A 23,146-nucleotide genomic window follows, 5' to 3' on the forward strand; every position below is an offset into this window, starting at 1 on the left:
CCGCCCGCGCGGTACCGGGGCCGGGGCACGCCCGCGGGCCAATGCCGCCCGTGACCGAGGTACCGGCACCCGGCCGGCTCCGCCAGGCGCGGAGGCGCCGCGGCCGCTCCGCAGGCGCGGCAGGCCCGGGGCGCGGAAGGACGCGCTGCTGACGCGGCCCCGCCCCTCGCCGCCGATTGGCCCCCGGCGCCGGTCCCGCCCCCCGGCGCCGGTGACCTGTAGTAACCCCGTTCCGCGGGAGCCCGGCCCCGCGCGCCACCCGGCGCGGGCCAACCAGGAGGCGCCGTGGCGCATACGGAATGAGCGCGCGCGGCGGCGGCGGGCGGCCCGGCCGCGGGTGAGCGCGGGCGCGCACTCGGGCTGTGCGCGGAGCGGGCGGTGCCGCCGCGGCGTCCCCGGGCCGGGGCCGGTGAGTGCGGGGCCGCGGGCCGGAGCGGGCTGCGGGACCCTCTGCCGCCAGGAGCGGGGCCGCCCGACCGTGCGGTGCTGCGGGGCCCCGTCGGGCCTCTCGCCGCCTCCGCACGGGCCAGCGCGGCGGCCATCCGGGCCGCGGGGGTGCCGCAGCGGTCCGGCGGGGCTGCACGGGCCCGGCTGCCGGCGGGGCCGGCGGCTGCGCACCGGCGCCGCCCCCGCGGGAGCGGCATTCGGGATAATTAGCGAGATAATAGTGGGTAACAGGCGCGTTTTCCCCTCCTGCTCCGCTTTGTGTGTGGGCTCCGGCGTGAGGCAGGTGCCCGGTGCCGCGGGGCGGTGACACGGGGAGTGCCGCGTCCCGGGGCGGGCTCCGCGCCGGCCGCGGCTCCCCGCGCTCGGCGTGCGGCTCGTGGTCGGTGTGCACGGTGATGCGAAAGCGGCGGGGCCGGAGAGGAGCGGGCCGGGATCTCCGGTGTGGTTTCAGGATTGCAGATCTGTTTTCCAGGGGGTTGATGCAGGATTTAACGCTGAGGTGCGTTCCCTTCCGGGACTCGCCCGGGAAGGATGGCACAGGAACACCTTTCACTCGTAGGGAGAGCAGCAAGCCTTAAAATACTGCTACCGACAGTTCCATAAATAGCGTGAAGTTCAGTGTTTGGGACTCACACAGAATCCCTGGGAAATGAGAAAACAGTAACCTCCAGAAAAATTAGGGCAGTAGCAGAATAAAAATATCTGTAAGATTGTTTATGACCACTGCATTTTTTTTACCTTACTGAAGAAACAAGCCCCCCCTCCCCGAATTTACGTACAACAGCTGGTACGTAATCTTTTACAGTAAGTACTGCATTTTGTGTAGGAGTATCAGATTCTATACTTTAGCACTTTTTTTGGCCTGTGAAATGGGTTTGATAACACCAGATGTGAAATTCTTGTATTTGAGTAGCCTCAGTTTTTAACTGTTGTTATCAATACAGAATTAATGAAAAAGAGTAATACTAATGATAAAACAGTTTTGTTACTTTAAAAAGTTTGTTAAGGAAAGGGCAATCATTCTTACTCAAAATACAAAAATCTGAGTTCACATGATATTTATTTATGGGAGTTTTGTCTTATTGTTTTTGTCTTGTTATTGTTTTAAGCATCATGTAAAGGAAAAGCATAAAATGAAACCAAAAGCCTTAATGTGATTTTAGACTGGTTACATTCTGGTCTTGATACAGTCTTTCCCCAGAGTGGACTGCCATCTCATTTTGCAAAAATTCACTGTGGCTTATGACTTTCATATTTAGACATGGGTCTAAATATGGCAGAGGCATGAAATAATAGATGTGTTATCAGGTCTTAACTATCTCCTAAGAGGAAGGTAATCATCTGGGTGCATTTATAAGACTTTATATTCTTCTCATAGTGTTTGTTATTTGTGCTTTGAAAAGTTAAGGAAAGACGTTTTTAAGCTTGGTAATTCCTCCTTGACCTGTAGATTTATACCTCAGGAGTGACTGAAACTAAGCATTGTGACTTACAGACCTATTTTTCTTTGTAGTTGTTCAGCATGTTTGTTATTGTTGGTCCCTAGAAACGGGAGGTAGGTTCACGGTTAACATTTGCATGTTCAGCTTTGATGGCTGGCTGGCAAACTTGAGTCAGTCTGATGGAGCTGCTGATCTGTGTAGTGAAAAATTTTGAAACTCATAATGAAGTCAGTCTGTGGTGTGGATCTAGTGCCTCTTGGCTGGTCAGGAAAGCAGGTTGCTTGCTCATGGATACAGAATCCCTTCGAGGGGTGCAAACTAAATTCTACAGTAGTCTGTTTGACCTGCAATAAGCTGGCACTTGGTTCTGAATGTTTGTGCTATCTTCAAGTGTCCTATTCCACTATTCAAGTAAGGATGAAGGTAATAAATTTCAGCCTCGGTTTTATTCTCTATATTTCACAGAACTAGGATGTTTTGTGAGAGCTCTGGCTTACAGCTGTGGAGGATGGATAGACTCTCCATACCTGTGCACCTGAGTGCTGTGAGGCTTTGACAAAAGCCCTATTAATGGCCTGAAAAGAGGTGTGAGGACTGTGGTGTGTAGAATCTGGTTCCACTTTACAGAAATGTTTTTGAGTGGTTCCCATCTTCCCTGCTCCATCTCTCTTGCTTGGAGGATCCTGAGTATGTAAGAACACTGAGTAGGGCCTGTTGGGCTGACAGTGCTGGTGTGAGTAACTTCTCATTTATGACACTTCCAAAACCATAATGCCTGCAAGAAATAACTTCTTAAATCACAGGATGAGGTTTAACTAGAAACCTTGGAAAATCAGAATGATATTTGTTGGAAAACTGTTAATCTCTGAAGAACTAGGGGAGTTGTCTTCATGTTTGACTTAAAGCATGGTGTGCTTTTGCTGAACTGGTGAGCATTTAAGCCATTGATTTCCCCAGCCCCCATTCAGTGCTGATTGTAGGGCTTTTATTCTTCCTTTCTGTAGATCAGTGAATGGTTTGAGCCATTGAGTCATACTAAAGACCCAATTTTTTTCAATGGATTGTCAAGACTTCTGGAACAAACATCGCACATGGCTCAGGACAAAATTCAAAAGAACTATGGATAAAGCGTTTTTGTTAAAGGAGATCCAGCTATGGAGTAAATTTCCAGAAAGCAGCAGGAAGAACTGAGTCCTGAATTGTTTAGCAGTCTACATTTTCTTTTAAAATACTTGTTCCAGTGGAAGAGTGGAACTAAACCTGTCCTGACAGCCAACTGCTACTTACTGCCATGGTGGCAAATCCAAAAAATAATGCAGTCTGATGGTGCAGTGTTACTGGACCTTAAAAACTAGGTTCAGGTGGCCTGAATTCCACTGAAGCCCCTTTTCTCAGTCAAGGAAGAATTCTAGGTGGTTCTGAAAAGCAATTCAGAGAATTTACATAAGACACTGAGTGGGGAGCTGCTTGAAAGCTAGCTAATAAGAAATAGGAGGCAGAAGGATTTATGTGGAATTTAGGCCATCTGAATATGGCCCTAAGAGGCGACTTAGTACCACTAAGTAAGGTGCATTAACACTAAGAAGACTTGGCTTCAATTTCTATCCGTTTCATCTGCTGACGATTACTAAGCAAATTTACCATTTAAGCAGCTCCTTAAGGGTGGGGGCTGCCTGGCTCTCTCCCTGTCAGGAGTGACCCCCTGCACCAGGACAGCCTGTTCTGGGGGGCAGCTCAGCTAAGAAGATTCTGGGGGTCATGGTGGCCAGCGAGCTGAGCACGGGGCAGGCTGTGCCCTGTATTACCAGGAGCACAGCCAGCAGGACAAGTGAGGCAATTATCCCATTCCATGTGGCACTCAGACTGTGTCCAGAACACAGCATCCAGTTGTGCTCCCCTCCCTGGGACAAGGGAAATGTCGATGGACTGGAGCGAGTTCAGTGGACAGCTGCCAAGATTGGCTTGAGTTGTGAGAGATGTGGAGGAACTCGACTTATTCTTGAGCCTGGAGAAGAAAAGGCTTGGGACGCCCTTCCAGCACCTGTGTGGAGGTCTTCAAGAGAGTGAAGCCAAGTTCTTCACAGTGGTGCGTGGTGGGAAGAGACAGCAGGAGTGACTTGAAGTCACAGAGGTCTGTTTATTTGGCATTTTTCACCCTGATGTGTATCAAGTGGTGGGACTTGGTAGCCCAGAGAACTCATGCAGACTCCTTCTGTGGAAGTTTTCAAAACCCAACTGGATGAAGCCCTGAGAAAGGCAGGTGTGATTTCACAGCTGGCTGCTTTGAGCTTGAGGTTGAACCAGAGTCCCCCTGATGTCCTTTTCCACCTGAATTACCCATGGCTCTGTCTAGTTTCTGCTGCCAGAGCAGTTGCACTGGAAGGTTGTGAGCCAGCATATTTAGGGCTGCGTGTGGTCTGGCAGTGCAGGTTTACACCTCAGACTTGGAGCAGTGTAGCAAGCACTCAAGCCAGTCCCAGGCAGCTCTCAAATGGCAGGACTTTATTTGTTTAATTATGCAGTTAAGAGTTGGAAGAACCTGTTCGTCATCCTGAGGGCCTGGTCTACATCAGGGCTTGCCATGTAGTAAAGCCTGAAGGATTCTCAAAAGATTCAGTACTCAGCTGCAAGATACAGCTAGGGATCTAATGATTTTGAGTCTGTTGAAGGAAATCATGTGGGCAAGGCCATATCCTAAACACACCTCCCAAATGGCTGTTCTGAAATATGGGGTGGCCAGGGGGTAAGTGCAGCTCTGAAGGAAACTCAAATCATATTCTGATATTCTGTATTACCTTTTGAATCCATAAAAGTTGTTCATAATTCAAAATGGTTTGAATCAACTCGATTCAAAACTTGCAGGAGTCTTTAATTGATCCTTGGGAAGGAATCCTCACCCATGTGTCCTCTTCTTCCTTAGGTGAGTCTGCAGCTCCTGGGAAGTCAAGGTTTAAGGTGTCTGTAATCCCAGAGGAAGAGGTGGCAATTTGTTACCACTCATGCACTGGGAAGTCTTTCTTTCCCTCGGTGTTCATGAGCCTTGTTAATTACAAAAATGTTCTAGTTAATTACGATAGCTGAAATGGGACAAGCTGGCTTCTCCAGTCTGATGAGTTTCCTGAAAAGCAGGAAACATAAGGTGATTGAAGTTACTGATTTACGGATTTTCACAGTTGATAGTGAAAACAGCAAGAACAAACTACAAACCTTCTCCCATTGCATATAAAAGTGTAAATCTAGTGCTTTGCTTTTTAGACCTGTGTAAATATCCTTATCTTGAATGCTTGTATCTATGAGATGAAGCCAGTATGAGACCTGGAAGGGGAAAATAGATAATGAAGATGAGAAGTGCCTTGCTGAAGCAGCAGAATGGCACTAGTCCAGCACTGCCAGGTTCAGTTTCCAATCTGTTTGCTGTGTTACATTCCTGTGTGTAGAGTACGCTCTCCTGAGATAACTTCATGAGGATACTGTGAACTGAAAACTGTGTAAAAACACTTTTTCTGCATCTTTAGAGGCAAGACTTCTGCCTTTGCCTCACTGCTCTCCAGGACAGGGTATGGAACGTGCCTCATTTTGTTCAGGTTGGCTGCCCAGACACGTGAGAAACCTTGGCCATCCACAGGAAGGTTTTGCATGGACACTGTGCTTGAGCAATTAGTACAGTGTCGTACATCAATGTGTATGGTGACATAAGGTGTGTTGGATCAGATACACAGAAGAATTTCTACCAACCAAAGTTTTAAGACAGTATGAGAAGATAGGCTGTGAAACAGTGGAGTGTGGTTTGCAGTTGTTTCACCAGACATTATTAAAATCAATGTTTATGAGCTCATTCTGTGAGAACTTATTAAAAACTGGAAGGTGGAGCATCTGTGGTTAACATTTAGAATTTAGATGAGTTGGTAATTGGTGTTTGGTAAAGAGTTGGTTTTAAGTATATGGGTATGGAGAAAGGCAGAAGGAAACAGAAGAAGCAGGAGGTGATGGCTTGCAGGAGGTTTTAAGTGGTTATATGGAGAAACATCTGCTTTTTTTGTTTCTGCAGATTCTGTCAGGATTTTTGTTTGTGAGTGCTGAGGAGAGGTAAAGGCAGCAGGTACACAGGGCTGTTCCAGGAGTGCTCAGGCAGGGAGCTTGGTGATCTGTGTGGCAATCTGGGTTTGGTCTGTTCCAGCACTAAGTCCACAAATGACTTGTAAAGCCCTGGTGACAGAACTTTCCAGGCATTTACAGCTGCATTGTCCTGATGAAGTATTACTGCAGTGTATTGTTCTAGAGAAACTGGAGAGAGAAATGCTTTTCGTAATGGATAACTTGGAGAAGCATAAAAAACGTTTTCCAGTTCTGCAGTGCTGAAAACTGTAGATTTTATTTTTTCACCTTTCTTGAAGGGGAAGATGCTTATGTAGATTCTTACCTGTTTTTCTTACAATCTGCACAAAAGGCTTAGCCTGGTGACATCCAGTACTTTCAAGAACAAGGTACAAATTCACTTTCCAGCAGGTGGAGCAGGGTTGTGTGCTCATGTGTGAATGTCCAGGTCACCAAGCCAAGGCTGTTAGCGGGTGTTGGAAGGTGGGGTGAGGGTTTTTAAACAGGAAAGCTAGGTAAAACAGACAATAAAAAATTTAAATCTGTAGTTTACTAATAAAATCAGTTATAGTTAAGAAAAAAATAATCTTCTGCCCAAATCCTGTGTTACACAGTCACAAATGCAGTTGTGGCCAGGTCCAGCTTGTGAAAGGATTGACACATCTGCTACCCTGACTTGTTTTTTTGTGCATCTGTAAATGTGTATACATCTAAGATAACAGATGCTAAGAGTCCCGTGGTTGGAACTGCATATATTTTAATTACATCATTAGCTTAGTAATTAATGATACTTTGGGGGATTTTTTTTAAAAGCAAGATGTATTTCCCATAGTGTTTGAAATGTTAGCGGCTCAGGAAACAGGTGAAATATTTATGTTCTTCTAGTAATATTTAAGAGTCTCTTTGGGACTTCCACCTTGTCAAATTGTATTAGTCTAATGCTGACATGTGTAGAAGACAGACAAAATAATTTTGCCTAAGAATATTCACAAAACTTCTACAAATGCTGTTGATACTATGGCAACTTTCTTTTTAAAAAAGGTCAATGTTCTTGAAACATAGCAGTGAAGGCCCTACCCAGCCACGTACCTACCTCAATTTTGGTCATGTTTACGTAATCAGAGTCTAAGGGTGTGTTTGATTTCCCTGAAGAGAAAAACAGGATTCTCTTCTACCAAAACCTCCCTCTGCCTACGCAATATTTGTGTACTGATTCTGCAGACTGGAGTGATCTCCTGGGAGGATGTAGATATTTCCTCACCTTCATCCCATTCCGAACAGATCTGTGGGCACTAGATATTGTCCTCTGATTGTCACCATCTGTGTTTGTAAGTTTTATTTTTAAGGGTGACACATAAGGAACTACACTTGTGTAATTCTTATTCTCAGAGAATAAAATGGCTTCTAATTTAATGAGACCTTGTTCCGTGTTTGCTTCGAGTTATGCAATTGTTGAGCGTGTTCATGACTGATCCTGCCTTGCTTTGCTTACAAAAGGAAGAGTGAGAAAAAGAGAGAAAAGGATATTTGTTCCAGTGTGATGGAGGGGAGAGGTTGTCTGTATATTTTGTTACTTGTAAAGCTAGAAAATAGCATGATGACTCAAATGAGCAGGGTAGACTTCTCTATGCCATGTTTAAAGAAATTGTAGTGCTAGATTTTGAACTAAGAGTAATTTTTCCCCAAGCAGTATAGATATAAAACCTAGATCAAGTAGCTCTTTAGGAGAACACTGAATTTGAAATATTTTCTTTTTCCTTGGCTGTTTCTTTCTTTTGCAGTACCTTATTCCCCGCTGTCCCTAGAACTTTAGAGCAGCCAAGAGAAATACAAAGCAGTTTGCAGAGAAACAGCCTACTTGTCTTTCTGTAGCTCAGCCTTTTGTGTGACTTCCCATCAGTCACCCCACAGCTTGTTGAGTGCAAAGTGTGCTGTCTGTCCATAAATGCATGGAGGAGTGAGGCCAATTGAAGTGTACCATTAACAGCCAAAATCTTCTCTGCTGGTCTTCCCCAGATTTCATCACGTGCTTGATTGGTGAATGGTTTTGCCGTGGTTTCCAGGCTTTCCAGTTCCTTTTGGTAATTTGGTGTTTACAGTGTTATGCTTATATCCATAAAAAATATTTTTTGAAGTTCTATTTCTACTGATTGTGTGTGCAGTATTTCTGGTGTCTTATCAATTGGTTTAGTTGGAGTTTTTTGAAATCTAGAATTAAGTAAGTAAAGTAATTTTTTAGTTTTAGGTCCTAAAAAATATTAGGAGGGAGGCAGTTTCTGGCCTGGACAGAATTGCAGGACAATAATTGTATTTGGACACATACACCAGGTCTTAAGCAAAGTGTTTCTGTTAAACTAGCTTAAGAGTCAAGCTCAATCATCTGTAAAACCTGGGTGTTTAGGATGTGAGGTTTCACAGACACCACTGTAAGCAATGTAAGGAACAGATGACTCTGGTTCTGAAAATACGTTTATAACCTGTGGCAGAGGTAAAGTTACTAGGAGTGAAAATTACACATTTCCAGAACTTGAGCCAATTTCATTTCTCTCTTTGTATTTGTGCTCAGGAAAAGCTCCACAGGTTATTTTCTGCATTTATATTGCTGCTGGAGTGAAGCACTGCTTTTGAGATGTCTTGCTTAGCCCTTACAGAGGGGTTCAGTCTGCAAACTCTGAAACTCTCAATGAATCTTGTGCAAGTCTTGGCTTGAGGCAAGACTTGCTAGGGCTGTGTCTTTTATAAATTGCATTCCTGTTGTTTTTCTGCTGTGTGGCTTGAGGGGGATCTCTTCATTGTACCGAGAGTGGATATTGGATAACACAATCTGAACCATGCACCTGGCTTGGGAGCAGTAGTCTTTCCTTAATGAGGTAGTGATCCTTTCTGAAGGACTTGTGACTTCCATTGCAGGCCAGAGGAGAGGGATTGTTCCTATTCTGGAGTCTGAGGCCCTACAAACTTTTGAGTAGGAAGTGTCAGATGTGAGAAAAGAAAATATTCTTGTGAGAACTTTTAAATTACATTTATTTTGGTAGTAAATCACTGTAGATGACTGGAGACGATGATGTTTAAGAAAAAGGCAACAAACCAAATCAAACCTAGCAAAACCCCGAGTAAGTGGAACCTGAGAATGTATTTATCCTTCAAAAGAGAAAGCGTTGAAAATGTCACCAGTTTAGCCTTTCAAATTAAATGGTGAAACATCCCACTTTATCACTTTGATAGCTTAGATCATGCTGTGGATATCCTTCTTGCTTTGAAATGTATTGTAAAATTCCTCTTATATGTATTGTTCATCTGGCTGATATGTTTTTTGTGAGAAATTTACCCAAAAACTTGGAGCTTTCACACTTTTTCTTGTGAAGTCTATGTCTTCATTTTGTTTTCTCAGATTTGTTACCTCAGTATTCATCTGCTTCTTGTTCTTCAATATCTTCTGGTGTAAGGTTATCAGGTCCCTCAAGATTTGAACTGAACTGTGCAGTTGTTTTGGTGTTAATCAGTAGCTATGGGTAGGCACCTTAGATGAAGCAATTGCATTGTGAAACCTGTTAGAGACTTGTAGGCTTGGCTAATCTTCTGTTTTATGGGAAAGGGAGCACAATCCCAAGATGAAAGGACAGGAGCCACCAGGAGTGAAGTCAGCAAGACAGAGCAGTGACAGGGGAAAGGTGATTCTGGCAGGGGGTTCACAGCCACCAACCCACTGACCCTACTCACAGCAGACCCCTGACCTGTGCAGAGAGGAGCTGTGCATGTGGACTAATTAGCAGGAGAAGTGAGAGAGAGAACTAGTGAATAGGGGTTTGTGTACTAATTAGTGAAAAAGCAGTGTAATTTGTAACCAAGGAACACTGATGCCCTCGGTAAAATGTATAACTAGTGTAAAGTTTTGCTGGCTTTGTGGGGTTACGTCTAGATCCCTACTTTGTGCAAACTAGAATGAAAAAATAAAGTATCTCATCTTGGTGTGTGAATTGACACTGCATACCAGGTAATGAGCCAGCATCAGGGTCAACAGTTATCCCTAACAAAATCCCATCAAATAGAGAAGAAATGTTAAAGAAAGAAGGCGAAGACAGCATAAATATACAGACTTACCAGATTTTGGACCTGGCCACCTGGTATTTTTTGAAAAATGAATGTAGGATAATGAGTATTTTTTACTGTGGCTCTACACAAACTCAAATTCGTCTAAAAGTAAGTGAGAACAATTTTCTGCGTGTATGGCTTCTGCCATACAAAAAAATACGAAAGCACCTTTACAGTTAAAAATGTATGGGATTGTTTTTAGATTTTTTTGTTGTTTTTGTTCTGATCTAATGAATACATGAGCAGGATACAGTACAAACCACATTGAATGTATGGCAGCAGACCATCTATTTTTGTTCTGTTTTCTAAGAAACAAACAAGCCAGAACTATTCATGCCTTAGCATTTCAGATTTCCCAGAAGTTGGAGAGCTGATTTTAGGCTGTGTTTTGTAGTAGAAAACAGCACATGAAACCATCGTGGTGAGTCCCTTGGATTCGGATGGAAAGCAGAGTCTGCCTCCCAGTGGAAGCACTTAGGGCAATTGACTTAAACGAGTGGAAAATGACTGTAGGAATTTGGAGTGATAAACCAGCAGCGATAGCTCAGCTGTTTCACCACTTCTTCAGTAGGCAGAGGTTACTGGTGAAGCTTCTGGCTTATTTTTATGCAGACTTCTTTCATACTGTATGTGCCATGGTGTTGATGGTGTTGATATTCTTGTTTAAGTACTCTTCTATGTTTCATTTGTATCCGTGGTTTAAAAATCCAGCAGTATGCTGGGGAAATTGGTGGTTTCCCCTCTCTCTAGCAGTGAGCTGGCAGATTCCAAAGTTCCCCTGAGGCTTTCTCCAGTAGGAGGGTGCTTTAGCCATTAGTTTCTCTTTTTCTCTGACGCAAACATGAAAACATTTAATTTAGTTTGGCACTAAACACGTTTCTTAAATGCTCTAGTAACTGCTTGTGAAAAGGAATGGAAGCAGTGTATTGACAGTGTCTGGTAAAGTGCCTGAAAGGAGTTAAGACACTTGTTTGCCATGAAGTGTCATGTATGTAGAGGGAGGGGAAGGAGATGAAAGAGGAAGCAGCACTGGATTGTGTTCTGGCATAGCCGGTACTTTGTTACATGATTTTAAGTAAGTGTTTCTAGCACACTGCCTTCTTTTTGGGGAGTGCTTTCAGGCTTGCTGACAAAGTTGTCACCTTAGAGCTGTGGTTTATTGTTCTTGTTAAAAGAAGATGCATTTATCAATCCATTAAATATCCCTACTGTCTTGGGTAACTTCAAAAAAAACCCTTTTATTTAAGGAAAATAATTTTGAAAATGTTTTAAGAGAAAAAATTTAGGATGCATAGTTACAGTGAGGTTTGCATCTTTAGTTGATTTTCTTGGAAGGGTGTTTATGTTGTGGGTGAAGGTGGCTTTAGGAGCATTTAAGTATTGTTCCTGGAGCTCATTAGTGTTGAACTCACTTTGATTTAGTTTTGTTTTTCACCTGGAACAAAAGTTTAAACTTAAGTTTGTAGCCTGTGCAGTCAGACTGTGCGTTGGAGTCCTGTAGCATTTTTTATGGGGGAAATAAATCTGTTTGTGTGCTTTGTGATGTCACTTTGGCTTTCAGTTTCTCATAAGTGTCACACTTTTTTTGGTTAAGAAGCAGAGGAGAGATGTACCAACCTGGGCCTCGCTGTCCTGCAGTGTGCAGTGATGTTTCAGACAGTGGGGCTTGGGTGTACCTAAAAGAGGTTGATATCGAATAGAAGTTTTTAATACCCACTTGCCATTACCTTTTTAGAATAACTGGATATACTAAAGACCTATTTTAGAGAAAGCACAGTTCTGTGCCCTCAAGAAATGTCAGTTCCTTCTGTCTGTGTTACTGTGTTTGTCTCCCTGTTGTCTGCCAACACTAGGTGTGATTTTTTTTTCCATTTGATGTAAATGAAGCTACTAAGAGGAAAAGGAGTCTTTTCTAGATAATAAAACTTCTTCTTTGTATCAAAATTTAGTTAATACCATAGAGAGGGTCTCTCTAGGTTAAAGGGACTTCTTTGGTTCATGCAATTCCTGCCTTTGTAGTATCTTGATCTTTAACAAGGACATAATTTATTTATCCTAATAACATGCCTCCTAAGGAAATAGGACTATTGTTTTAGGAATATAGCATTGACATGTGAAGGACATGAATTAAACCCCTCCGTATTTATAGGATGTGTATTAGCCTATACCCAAAGTTTAAAGGTATTTAAGCTTGTAGCACTTGAAACCCCCAAGGCTGAGCTCCTAAAAAAGCAAGTAGTGAGATCATTAGTGGGAGAGCAGCAGGTTAATCCCCAGTGCGAAGCTGTGCCCTGATCCCTCAGTGAGCTGTGACACCCGAGTCACAAGGTGCCCTGCCACCCTGTCCCCAGCCTGTTCTTGCACAGCCCAAGGGGTTTCGTGTGCAGCTCCACTGCAGGCTCCTTCCCTCTGCTCGCCAGGTTTTACCTTGCCTGTAACTCCTGTCAATTCATGGTTACTCAGTTTGAGACAGCAGAAGAATAACATCTTTTCTAGTGCTAATTTTCTGTTGATTTAGGTGGTGGCAGTGACTCATGGTAGGCTCAAATGAGTACCAGAGTTGATACAAAGGAAAATCCACCGTTCTGCCCTGAGAAGGAGAGAGTTTAAATTGGATCAACAAACTAATCTGACTCACTCCTAGCCACACAGGCACTCCTGTGTTGGTACAATGGAGGGCGAGAGTGGAATTACCTTTTGGAGATGAACAGTCTGTTTTTCTTAGCAGCCCAGTGTTAAATCCGCTTGAGCCAAGCTGAAATCACACCCTCAGGCTGTGCAGTTTGTGAGCAACCTTTGCTGCCCCAGCGCTCTGGTGAGCTCCTGCCTCGGAAACTGGTTAGTTCCAGGTCATGGTGGAAACTGGTTAGTTCCAGGTCATGGTGCCTCTGCCCTGCCGGTCTGTGTGCCCTGCTGTGCTTCTCAGAGCCACACTCCTGCAGAGAAGTGCCGGAGTTTCCCTCGGAACTGGGGCTGAGTTGTAGATTTGCTTACGCTGAAGCGTTGAGTGGGTCGAGTTGAGGAGGCAGGAGTGGGAGTGCTGTTGGCTCTGGCCATCTGCCAGTGTTGTGTTCCCTGGCAGAGCAAGGGGAAGCGTTTAAAGAGCCTTAGAAGAGCCCTAGGATTCACCCAGGGTTGTGCTGGACGTGTGTCACAGCTGGAGGCTACAGATGATCTCAATAAGGTAGCTCAGGACTGCCCTATGTGTCTTTTCAGAGAGTGTTTATTCTCTCAGTGCCCTGAAGATCTCCCTCCTTTTGAGACATAATCAGTAGCAATTTGGGTCTCCCACCATCCCTGTTTTTGTGTAAGACCACAGCAGTTCACAGAATGTGGAGCAGCAGGGAGGGCAAAGTCCAGGGAGAGACAGGTTGTCTCTTGTTCAGGACTGGGAGTGAGACATCAAGGCCAGGAGTTGATGTGCGAATTAATTTCATTCTTGTGTGCTTGCTTGAAAGAGTTTCAGAAGAACCTCTGGCCAAGTATGCACCTGTGTTACAGCCATTCAGTCTTCTACAACTTTCTGTAGCAGAGGCTGTTCAGTCCCTGTGAGAAGCCCTGTGTGGTCTCGTGCAGCTGTTGAGGAAGGTCCCGCTGGGTTTGTCCCCAGTGGGTGCTGGTTCCTGGGGGCTGGTTTGCATTGCTTTTCCTCCCTGTTGAAGGCAGATGTCCTTTGGGACAGAGCCACGGACCTGTTCCCAGCTTGGCTGCAGAGAGGCACTCCTGTTTGTGGCAGGGTTCAGGTCTGCCTGGAGAAGGCTTTTGTGATGTTTGGGAGCTCATGGAAGGTCTCCCTTGTGCTAGCAGTGGTGCTGAGAGCCAGGCAGCAGCCTGGAAAAGGGTGACTTGGAGGGGCTGGAGGCTGGAAAGGGGACAAGGACAGTGTGTGCACTTGTGTGGAAGCCAGAGGGCTGTGAGAGAGGGCTCAGCCAGGTTGGCCTGGAGGGTGCTGGCCCTGGAGAGCAGCACAGCTCCCACAGGCAGTGCCAGGGCAGCGGTGCTCAGGGAAGGCAGGAGGTGGTGGCAGGAGAGGCTTGCAGTGGGAAGCACTGAAGGGTGAGCTGGGGATGTGAGGGGTGTCCTTGTGCTCTCTCTTCCAATTTGGGAGGATGTGCTGAGCACCAGCTCTTATTCCAGGGATCCATTTCCAGCATTCTGTAGGGCTTGCTGGGATTTGTGCGCTCTCTGTTTCAAGAAATACGTGAAAACACTTGTGCAGTACCTATGAAGAACATCTATTTTCAAATATAACTGTCCCTGAAACCCATATTGCAAAAGAGACCTTCCACTTAGAGAGGTGCGTGTTTGGGATTCTCCTCTGCACTGTTCAGTGCCTCAGGCCCTCCTTGCTTCACAGTCCAGGGCGTTTGCTTGTGAACCATAGGCTGTTGTGTTTGTGTACATTTGGGTTGCTTTTTTATTTTTATATAGGTGACTACGTGAGTATTTATAAATCAGTAATAGGGATTTCTTTCTTTTTGGTCACTTCTTTTTGTAAAAGAAAGGCTTACTTGCTGAGTGCTAGCTAGTACTGACAGCTCTTGAGTGAATTCCAGATGTAGGAAAAACCTGCCTCTTCTGGGTTGTTACTGTTACTTTTTAAGCCCAGATGTAAACTAATAGAGGCTATTTTTTGGTACAGTTGGAAGTCTGTATTATGGGCTTTGTTATATTGTCTTGAGAACTATTGTTATATTCTCTAATGAAGAGATTGGGCAGTACATGAAGATATTTGGTTATTTTGTCCATTAAAGCCTAAGCCAGTGAATAACCTTTTTATCCTTTCAGTGAATGTTAATAAATCCGGGTTGGTTTTTTTTTCAAGATTCACTGATAAAAGAAATTTAATGTGTATTTATACAACTATAAATTGTTGACCAAAATGTGTTTTTTGCAAGAGTATTTTGGAGTCTCTGGCTTGGAGTTTGGTTACAATGTGTGAAGTCACGGAAGTCAAAAAAGAGGGCAGTGAGCACCCTGGGTGCTCACCTCAAACAGCAAATAGTTAATACACTGAAAGTGGAAAAGATTATCTTTAAGAACTGAATTGCTGTGTAAATAGTAATGTTTACAGAAAAGTAATAAGTACAAAATGTTTCCATTTGCCTATTTTAAATGTAATTTGCTAGCACAGGTTTTCTGGACTTCTTTCTGCAGAGGACAATAAATAAAACTTTAATGTATAGTAGAGCAAAATCAATAAATACAGTGATTACTATTTTATTAAGCCTTTTTGTAAAATGTTCAAGAATATTTTATTGCTCAGGCTGAAATGCATTCTCTGTGTGAGTGGATACACAAAGATATGTCTCTTTTTTCCTACCCCAAAGGGTGGAAACAGTGGACACTGAAAGGCACTGGGGAGTTAGAATTTGTCAGGGAGACAAGTACCATGAACTAACTCCTGAATTTACAGAAGCTGCTGCAGCCACCTTGACTGTAGGGGCTCAGGTCCAGTGGCTGTGCTGTGTGCAGCATCTGGCTTTGTGTTAACTTGAACCCAGTGGGCCTAGGCTCCCTCAAGTGATGCAGTACAGTATCAGATGAGAAAAGGGCTTTATTTATTACAAAATGTGAGTGGAAAAAATGGGGGGGTGTGTTTTATAATTGCCATATTTAATGTGGATTTTCAATTTCTAGATTTGATGCAGTTGCCTGTGACAGCTCCTGTTGAGTAAACTGAGACTGGAACTCTCATATCAGCTCCTGTACCTGTACCTGCCACGATGAGAAGTTGCATAAGGTTCCTTTTTTCTTATTAATGCATGCTTTTATTGTAATGTAATTGTTATAAGCAGGTCAATTAGTAAACACATTCCTTTAGGGATTTTTTTCTTTCTCATCTAACAAAAGTTTTCGTCTAAAGGGTATAACAGTATTAATATAAGTAGCATATCAGGCCAAATCACTGATTATGTATTAAGAAGGATCAGTCCTGAAAAGTACTTCTCCAGACTCATGAATGAGTGTGCTGGTTACTGCTCCTTTTAGCTGCTGAAAAAGTGTGTCAAACTTGATTTGTGGTCTTGCTCTTTCCCATTTGATGACTACTAGAGTAAACATGAATTACATGTAACTGAGCAGCTCTTATGTGTGTCCAAAGCCCTTTGCTTGAGCAGATTTTCTATAAATTGTATTCTTTTATAAATTAGCAGCTCTTTTCATCCGGGATTTCACCTCCCAGCCTTTCCTACATCACCAGTCAGGGTTTGAGCACTGATTCCTCAAAAACCCCAGCAGGATTATGTGAAACCAGGCTGCATGTTCTGTAAGAACCTGAGTATTTACAGCTAACCTGCAGAGCAAACCACTAAGTTAGAATATTGCCACATGTCATGTGTTTTTATTTGTCAGTGATTAGGCAGGAGCTACCTGAGAACAGAATTCCAGTGTTGAAAATGCAGTAAACATTCTCCCTGTGCCATAGTCTCACACTTGCAAAAACTGCTTAGGATCATGTCCTCTGCTTTCTGTTCCCTACCCCAAAATGATGGGTTTGCTTACACTCTTTTTATGGTCAGAAGCAGTCATACACTTCCAAAATTAATAAAGTGACAACATATTGTACTTCAATGAAGTTTTATAGCCCTGTATAGTATTTCACTAAACCTTTCAAAGTTTTGGATTTGTTAGGTGCTACTTTTTTTTTAGAGGCAGAATATTAAACAGCAAACACTGCTTCTCGTTTAGGCTTTCCAGATCTGATCTAATCTTGATAAATTCACTAAAACTTCTAATTTTTAGATTAGTTCTGCAGATTGATTTTTAATAATGTATTTTCATTTTGAGTTTTTAAAATAACATACATTAACGGTTTGAACTGGTAATTGTTACGGAGAAGAATGCATGAGCAAGCATTGTATCTTAATGAAAACAGTCTTTTTCTTCTACATTGTCATTAAAAGTTGTTTTCTTAATGGAGGTTAAATTACCTTTTGCATAAGAAAAAATAAACAACAGAAAATGTACTGTCATGTTCAGCTGCGCTGATTTTGCTTACTGTAAAACATAATTGCCTTACAGCTAGCACTCCAGCTTCAGCTTAGAGTTTTGCTCCTACATGGCCATCAAAGTGATTTTTTATTGAATGTTTAGTGATCCATTTAGCTAACTTTGATGTTCTCCTGGGAATGGCAGTGATAAATCTGGTAGGCACAAAGGCATTTTAAACTGCATCTCCTTTGCTTACCAGTATTTTCCTCTTCAACAATATAGCAAACAAATAAACAAAATGAGTTAAAATGCAGCTTCTATTCTTCAGTTACACAAAGAAAGAGGAGGAGCCACCAAGGAACTTCCTTTGTGTCATGGCTCAGCTCTCCTGAGAACCATCACCCTACAAAGATTCTGGAGTTTATTCTGCTAATGAAATGACTGAAATACGTTTTACTTTCTTGTTGCGAAAGGCATTGCACTTTTCCAATGTCTAATTACAATTAGTTACAAGCATAGATGCTCTTCAAATATCACGGTCTGAAATTCGTTGCCAAATTCTTAAGACATTGGCACCAGAGCTTGTCTTGCTAAAGTTTGCTATCTCCTAATTATAAGATTCTGAAGGGAAAAAATGGAGTCTTACTTGACCTGTAAGACAAGAAACTTCAATTGCAAAAGATAATTTTTAATCTTAAAATCATTACATTCTGAGTGAAAAAAATTGTCTAAATTTTTAAAATAAATTGTTTTCAATAAATGACTTGTAATAGCCTCACTTTTGTGAAGGAGTAACTGAAATAATTAGCATTTTACTTAGGGTAAGAGAAGTACATCAGAGCAGAGTTGTAGAGCAGGATGCTTGCTTTTCTGAGCAAGCATTGTGTCCCTTTAGTCTGTCCTGTTGGAGTGTTCCTTAGACTCTTTCTTGCAATGGAACCTTTTATGAAATGGTGGGCAAAACACAATTTATGTTGGCATTTCAAAGCAAAGATTTCCACGTTTGAGGGTTATCATGCAAGGGAGGAGCCAGAAGAGAGAGCTTGACATGACACCTTGGTGTGGTTATCATAGAAATAGTGAAAAAGGTTCCTCTCTGCTTCTGAGGAAAGAATAAAGCTGTTGGGACAAGTAACTAAAATGAAATGGGAGGCTGCTGCTCTGGAAGGGCTCAGTGCCTCTCTAACCAAGGAAAGTTATGAAACCTGGGGAGAATATTGGAGAATATTATTGATTATATATCAACAGCCTTGACTGTTTGTCAGACAGTGAATTTCTTTGGAGAACAGCTTGCCTAAAGGTATTAAATGAGTTGCTTTAATTTTCATACGTAGCAATGTTTGGTTAAATTCTGTTTCTACTTTTTAGGCAGAGAGAAGTTCTCCAGCTTTATAAGGAGAAAAAAGCTGTTCACCTCCTGAACTGGGCCGGGCAAAATAATAGTACAAAATAGAACTTTATAAGAAAACGGGTTAACTCCTGTTGTGTGAACTCTGGATTCAGCTTTAAAACATCTTGTTCTGTGTTGCTGTTAACAACAGTATAATTTTTCTGGCCTGCAGTGGCTGATTGGCTGGCTTATGATTATTTTCATTAAGTATCCTTCAGTGACAGCCTAAGAACATAAGTCTCTTCAAGCGATTACTGAATTTGCCCTTTAGCCTATTTAAGTTTGTTTTTCATTGGTCATTGCTTTTTGCCATTGGTCTGACAATTAAAATATATGCACTTCCATTTATTTTTTTTATATTTTAAATCTTTTTCCCCCTCTGCTGCTTGTTGCAGTAAGTCCCTACTGTGAAGAGTTCCTGTGGTTTATTTGAGTATGTGTCTTGGTGCTCTGCAGAACAGCCTTTGATGGTTTTTATTTCCTTCAAAAGGCCTGTAATGATGCAGTGTTAACAGTGACATTACAGCTTATTAGGGAAAAGGATGATCATGAAATATTTTTGCTTGGAGTTTTAGTAAGTTTTATGTTTCAGGGAAAGATGGAATTAATCTCATCCTGGATTGATCCATTCCCAAAAGGAATGCAGATCTAGGATTAATGAGGCAAGGTTTTTTCCCATTACTACTGAAGGATCATATATGATTTAAACATTACTTTTTTCAACTCAAATTTCTTTTCATTAGGGTTTTCAGAGAGCTAATGGAAGAAAAGTCAAAGGGTGTAAGACATCAGCACAGCATAATACATTTTATGAATAAAAATTTACTTAATTCAGAATTGTCAAAAGCTGTGCATCTTACATATACACCATTATTAGTTGTTTGATTTATGATACTGCTTTTTGTAAATTGTATCAATACACTTGAAAGGTTAAGTGAGTGAAGTGCATTTGTAGTTTATTATGTACAAAACACTGATTTTTAGCCAGTGGCTCATTGACTGTTGCAGAAATTCATCTTTATCCATCATGGCAGCCATCCCCAATTTCCATAAGGATTTCAATTATTATGTTGATATCTTTTTAATCTTTTAGACATTGCATGATTTCTTGACTCAACAGTATAATACATTAGAAAGTTACATCATCATTGTGGTCATTGGATGTAGTAAATCAGACAAAACAGTAAACAGTAAAAAAAGACAAAGTGAATATCCTGGCAACATAAGGGACTCTGGAAAAAGTTACACATCTCTTCATAATGCTGTTGTTGGGAATTTGGGGATATTTATAATTATAAGCTCTTTTCTGGTATTTACCCAATATTACTAAAGTCATGTTTATTGACAGAACAAGTGGGCCTATTGAGTACTGGTTCTGAGACCAAATCATAGGAGGAGTGGGAAGTCCCTAGGAATAAACCAGCAAATTTCTGTCACATACACAGCTTTCCTTCTCCTAGGTGGGTGTCCCAGTGTGTCCAATTTTTGGGAAACATTTCAGCATCCTTAATGGTTCCCATGTGCAGAGTGGTGACATTGTCTGTGTCCCTAGGACTTGTCTGGAGGCTGATGATTCACAGTCAGAGGTCATAGAGATTCCTAGGGAAGGTGCCCATGGAGGTGCTCTGATGTTGAAGAGTATCTTTTAAATTGTATAATCACAAAACATTTCCAGATAAATACCTGCAGTGCACGTGTCCTGGTACTGCAGTCTGCTAAAGGGGAGTGGAACAGTTCTGCCTCCTGTCTCAGTGTCTGGTTTCATTTGTGTACGAGGTTCAGACCTCTAACTCCTGCATACAGAGACCTCCTGGGATATGGATTAATATCATATTTAAAAATATCCCCCTGCCAACAGTGATAGTTTAGTAGTAACCTTTTCTTTTCTCTTTTCAGATCTTTTTGGATCCCTGTCTAGCTGATCCATGTTTCCAAACTCTCTCTTGTAACACTCTCAAGCAGCCAAAATGAAGTTGAAGCATAACATCAACCCTGTTCTTCTACAGTTTATAAACTTCGTAGTCCTGCTGTACTCCCTTGTCACTTACATTCCATGGTACATACTTTCAGGATCAAAGCAGGCTATAGCAAAAGCCAAGCAGGTTAAAGCCAGGCCTGTGAATAACAAGCCTGGGGGTGCATACAGATCTGTGAACAGTCTGCATTGCTTAGCTTCAGTTTTATATCCTGGCTGTGATACACTCGACAAAGTTTTTAAATATGCTAAAACGAAATATAAGGACAAAAAACTCTTGGGAACACGTGAAATTCTGAAAGAGGAAGATGAAATCCAGCCATCAGGAAAAGTTTTTAAAAAGGTAAGTCTTTTCTGCCTTCAAAATTTTTTTTTCCAAAATATGTTTCTTATGCAGCACTTCTAGTCCAGTAAAGCAAAGCTGGGGAAAAAATAAATTTCTATGCTTAGATTCAGTAGCTGTGAAAAGAATTAAATTATCTAATTCCCAATCTTTCAATATTTGGCATTTAAACCAAATCTAAACCTTTTTGCACTCTTGAATAGATACCATATTTATGGTTTCATTCAAAGAAAAAAACAAAAATATTCAGCTAGTGATGTAAGTGGCTTTAAAGGTTTCTTTTTCAAGTGAACTTTAAAAAGTCTTCCTTTGTGTTATTCTGAACTGTAATCAGATACATATACAAAAATTACTAGGTGCCAGTGCTCAGATGTGCCTTTCCAGCAGACTTAGTTGTGATTTAAGGATTTGCTGTTCTGTCCTGGGAATTCAAGACTTCTTAATTGAGTTTTATGTTTGGAAAAAGATTGCACAGATTTTATTGGAAGAATCTTTTTTTCTTTGAGTCTCCTTTAAGGTGAACTGCTCTGCTAATCTGTAATCCTGGTGTGTGTGGGAGATGTGATTTCAGTATATGACAGCTGTTGTTTCAAGGGAATGACTTTTTATAATGTATAATGCTCATTTGCGCCTTCGTATTTGTTCAAACACATTGAAAAATGCACTTTTGCCTGAAGAGGCAGGGCAGAATGCTGCAACAGAATATGCATATTTGTGCATCTCTGCATGTTAAAGGTCTGCTTTTCTGTATTAGAAGTTGTTAAATCCACAAAAGATAATTTTTAGTTAAGATTAGTTTCCGTGCAGATGAAAAGATTTTCTCTTCGTGCTGCTAGTTTTAATTCTGATAAAGGAGTATGTTTAAAATAGAATTTGGTTAATATCACAACATATGGCAAAGTTTAGTTCTGTTAAAATCTTCATACAAACTTTGTTAGTGGAACTGCCCCTTAGCTGTGGAGTTAGTTTTGCAGTATGGAGGAAGTGCTGGGATGAATGGTTTTTACATGTACTCTTGCTTGATGCATGTTTTGCTGCCTCATTACCCTGTAAAGAAACAGAAAGTTCATGTTGACAAAGAACAGCTTCTGAGCACAAATCAGAATTTTGGCTGCCTGTGACATGTGCCCTGTTTTTAATCATAATTGTGAATGTAAGACTTAAGAACTTAGGAGTTTTAGCCTTTTCCATTATGCAAGCAAAGTGTTGTGAATATTGGAAAGCTGAAGTTTTTTTGTGTTGATCCTTAAGTAACTTAAATTACTTGTTTGTGAGTATTCAGACTTAGGAATTACCCAAGTTAGGTAATTTTGTCTAAGCTTGACACAAAGATTCATTATGGTCGATTGCCATACTTGCCCTCGTGTTACTTCACTCCAAGTTGTGGCATTATCACACAAATCCACTTTTAATTTCTTTTTGGCATTAGGGAATACAGTGTTATTAAGACCTCCTACCATGTGTTAGCAAGTGGGGAAAATCAGAACATTTCACAAAATACCTCTAAATATCAGGGTTCTCTTCCTTTGATTGCTGACTTTCATTCCAGGGACCTTTTTATTGCCTGGTTCCCTTTAGCAAAGGCAGCTTGCCAAGTTTTGGTGCAGTTCTTCAAAAGGGTGCACAAGTTTATTTCTTAGGTATAATACATGTAATTTTTATACCTTACAGGAGCTGCAATATGTTTTTATATTTTTTATATATATCTATCTCAAAAAAGAGTAAAATACTCAGCTTTTGATTATTGGGAAAACTAAGTGTCCTCGCACTTGTAGCTAAAATTATTCAGAGCTTCTTAACATGTTTAACATCAGATACTCCATTAATTTATTGTGAGAACAATACCTCAGATAATCTGTAATTTCTTGAATTTTTATGATATCTTATTGTTGCAAAAATATTTGTTTCTATGCAGATTCCAAAGTAGCAGAAATTCGTGGATGTGAATAAAATACAAATACTTGCTTATGCACATGTTGCATTTCATAGTAATTCATATATGGTTAGTTCTTCTATTTCCTTCTCCAATTTCCTTCTTCAATATCGTGCATACCTAATATTAATTTCAAGAACCATGTATTTAAGTCAGATTAAATAATATTGAAAATACCTCTGAGATTAAGATGTAATTAAACAGAAAAGGGACTTAATTTAACCACAGCTGAAATTTGATGTTGCCCAAAAGATGAGCTGCATTATTTTGTGCTTAGTTACAGGTTATGTCATCAGGTGCTTGCTTTGATCTGTGTTGGTACGTGGATTTGGCTCTGTGTGTGTGTTCTTTCATTGGTTTGTTTTTCAAGGGAGATGTCTGTTTGTTTTGGGGATTGTTTGTTTGTGTTGCTCAGCTTTAAAAGGTTTGGTAACCAAGAACAGAGTTACTGGGAACATGATAAATAAGGCATGGTGGGGAGAAGGAAACACAGCTT

General features: G+C 41.6%; 1 protein-coding gene across 5 annotated transcripts in view; it reads left to right on the forward strand.

Annotated features, from left to right (window-relative positions):
• The first annotated feature begins 270 nt into the window (after nucleotides 1-270).
• The window catches only part of ACSL3 (acyl-CoA synthetase long chain family member 3), a 51,023-nt gene continuing 28,147 nt past the window's right edge, over nucleotides 271-23,146 (forward strand). For 3 of the 5 annotated variants that reach the window (XR_010081654.1, XM_063408747.1, XM_063408750.1), the window contains exons 1-3: nucleotides 271-409; nucleotides 15,717-15,819; nucleotides 20,296-20,717. Coding sequence is in view for 4 of the 5 variants with exons in the window: in XM_063408747.1 (XP_063264817.1) it covers nucleotides 20,367-20,717 (351 nt within the window). In the remaining variant the exon portion in view is untranslated. Of the gene's footprint in view, nucleotides 410-803; nucleotides 947-15,716; nucleotides 15,820-20,295; nucleotides 20,718-23,146 lie in introns of those variants that run through there. The other 2 variants (XM_063408748.1, XM_063408749.1) reach the window with 2 other exon arrangements.

Source organism: Prinia subflava, chromosome 11, assembly GCF_021018805.1.
Source record: "Prinia subflava isolate CZ2003 ecotype Zambia chromosome 11, Cam_Psub_1.2, whole genome shotgun sequence".
Taxonomy (NCBI): Eukaryota; Metazoa; Chordata; class Aves; order Passeriformes; family Cisticolidae; genus Prinia; species Prinia subflava.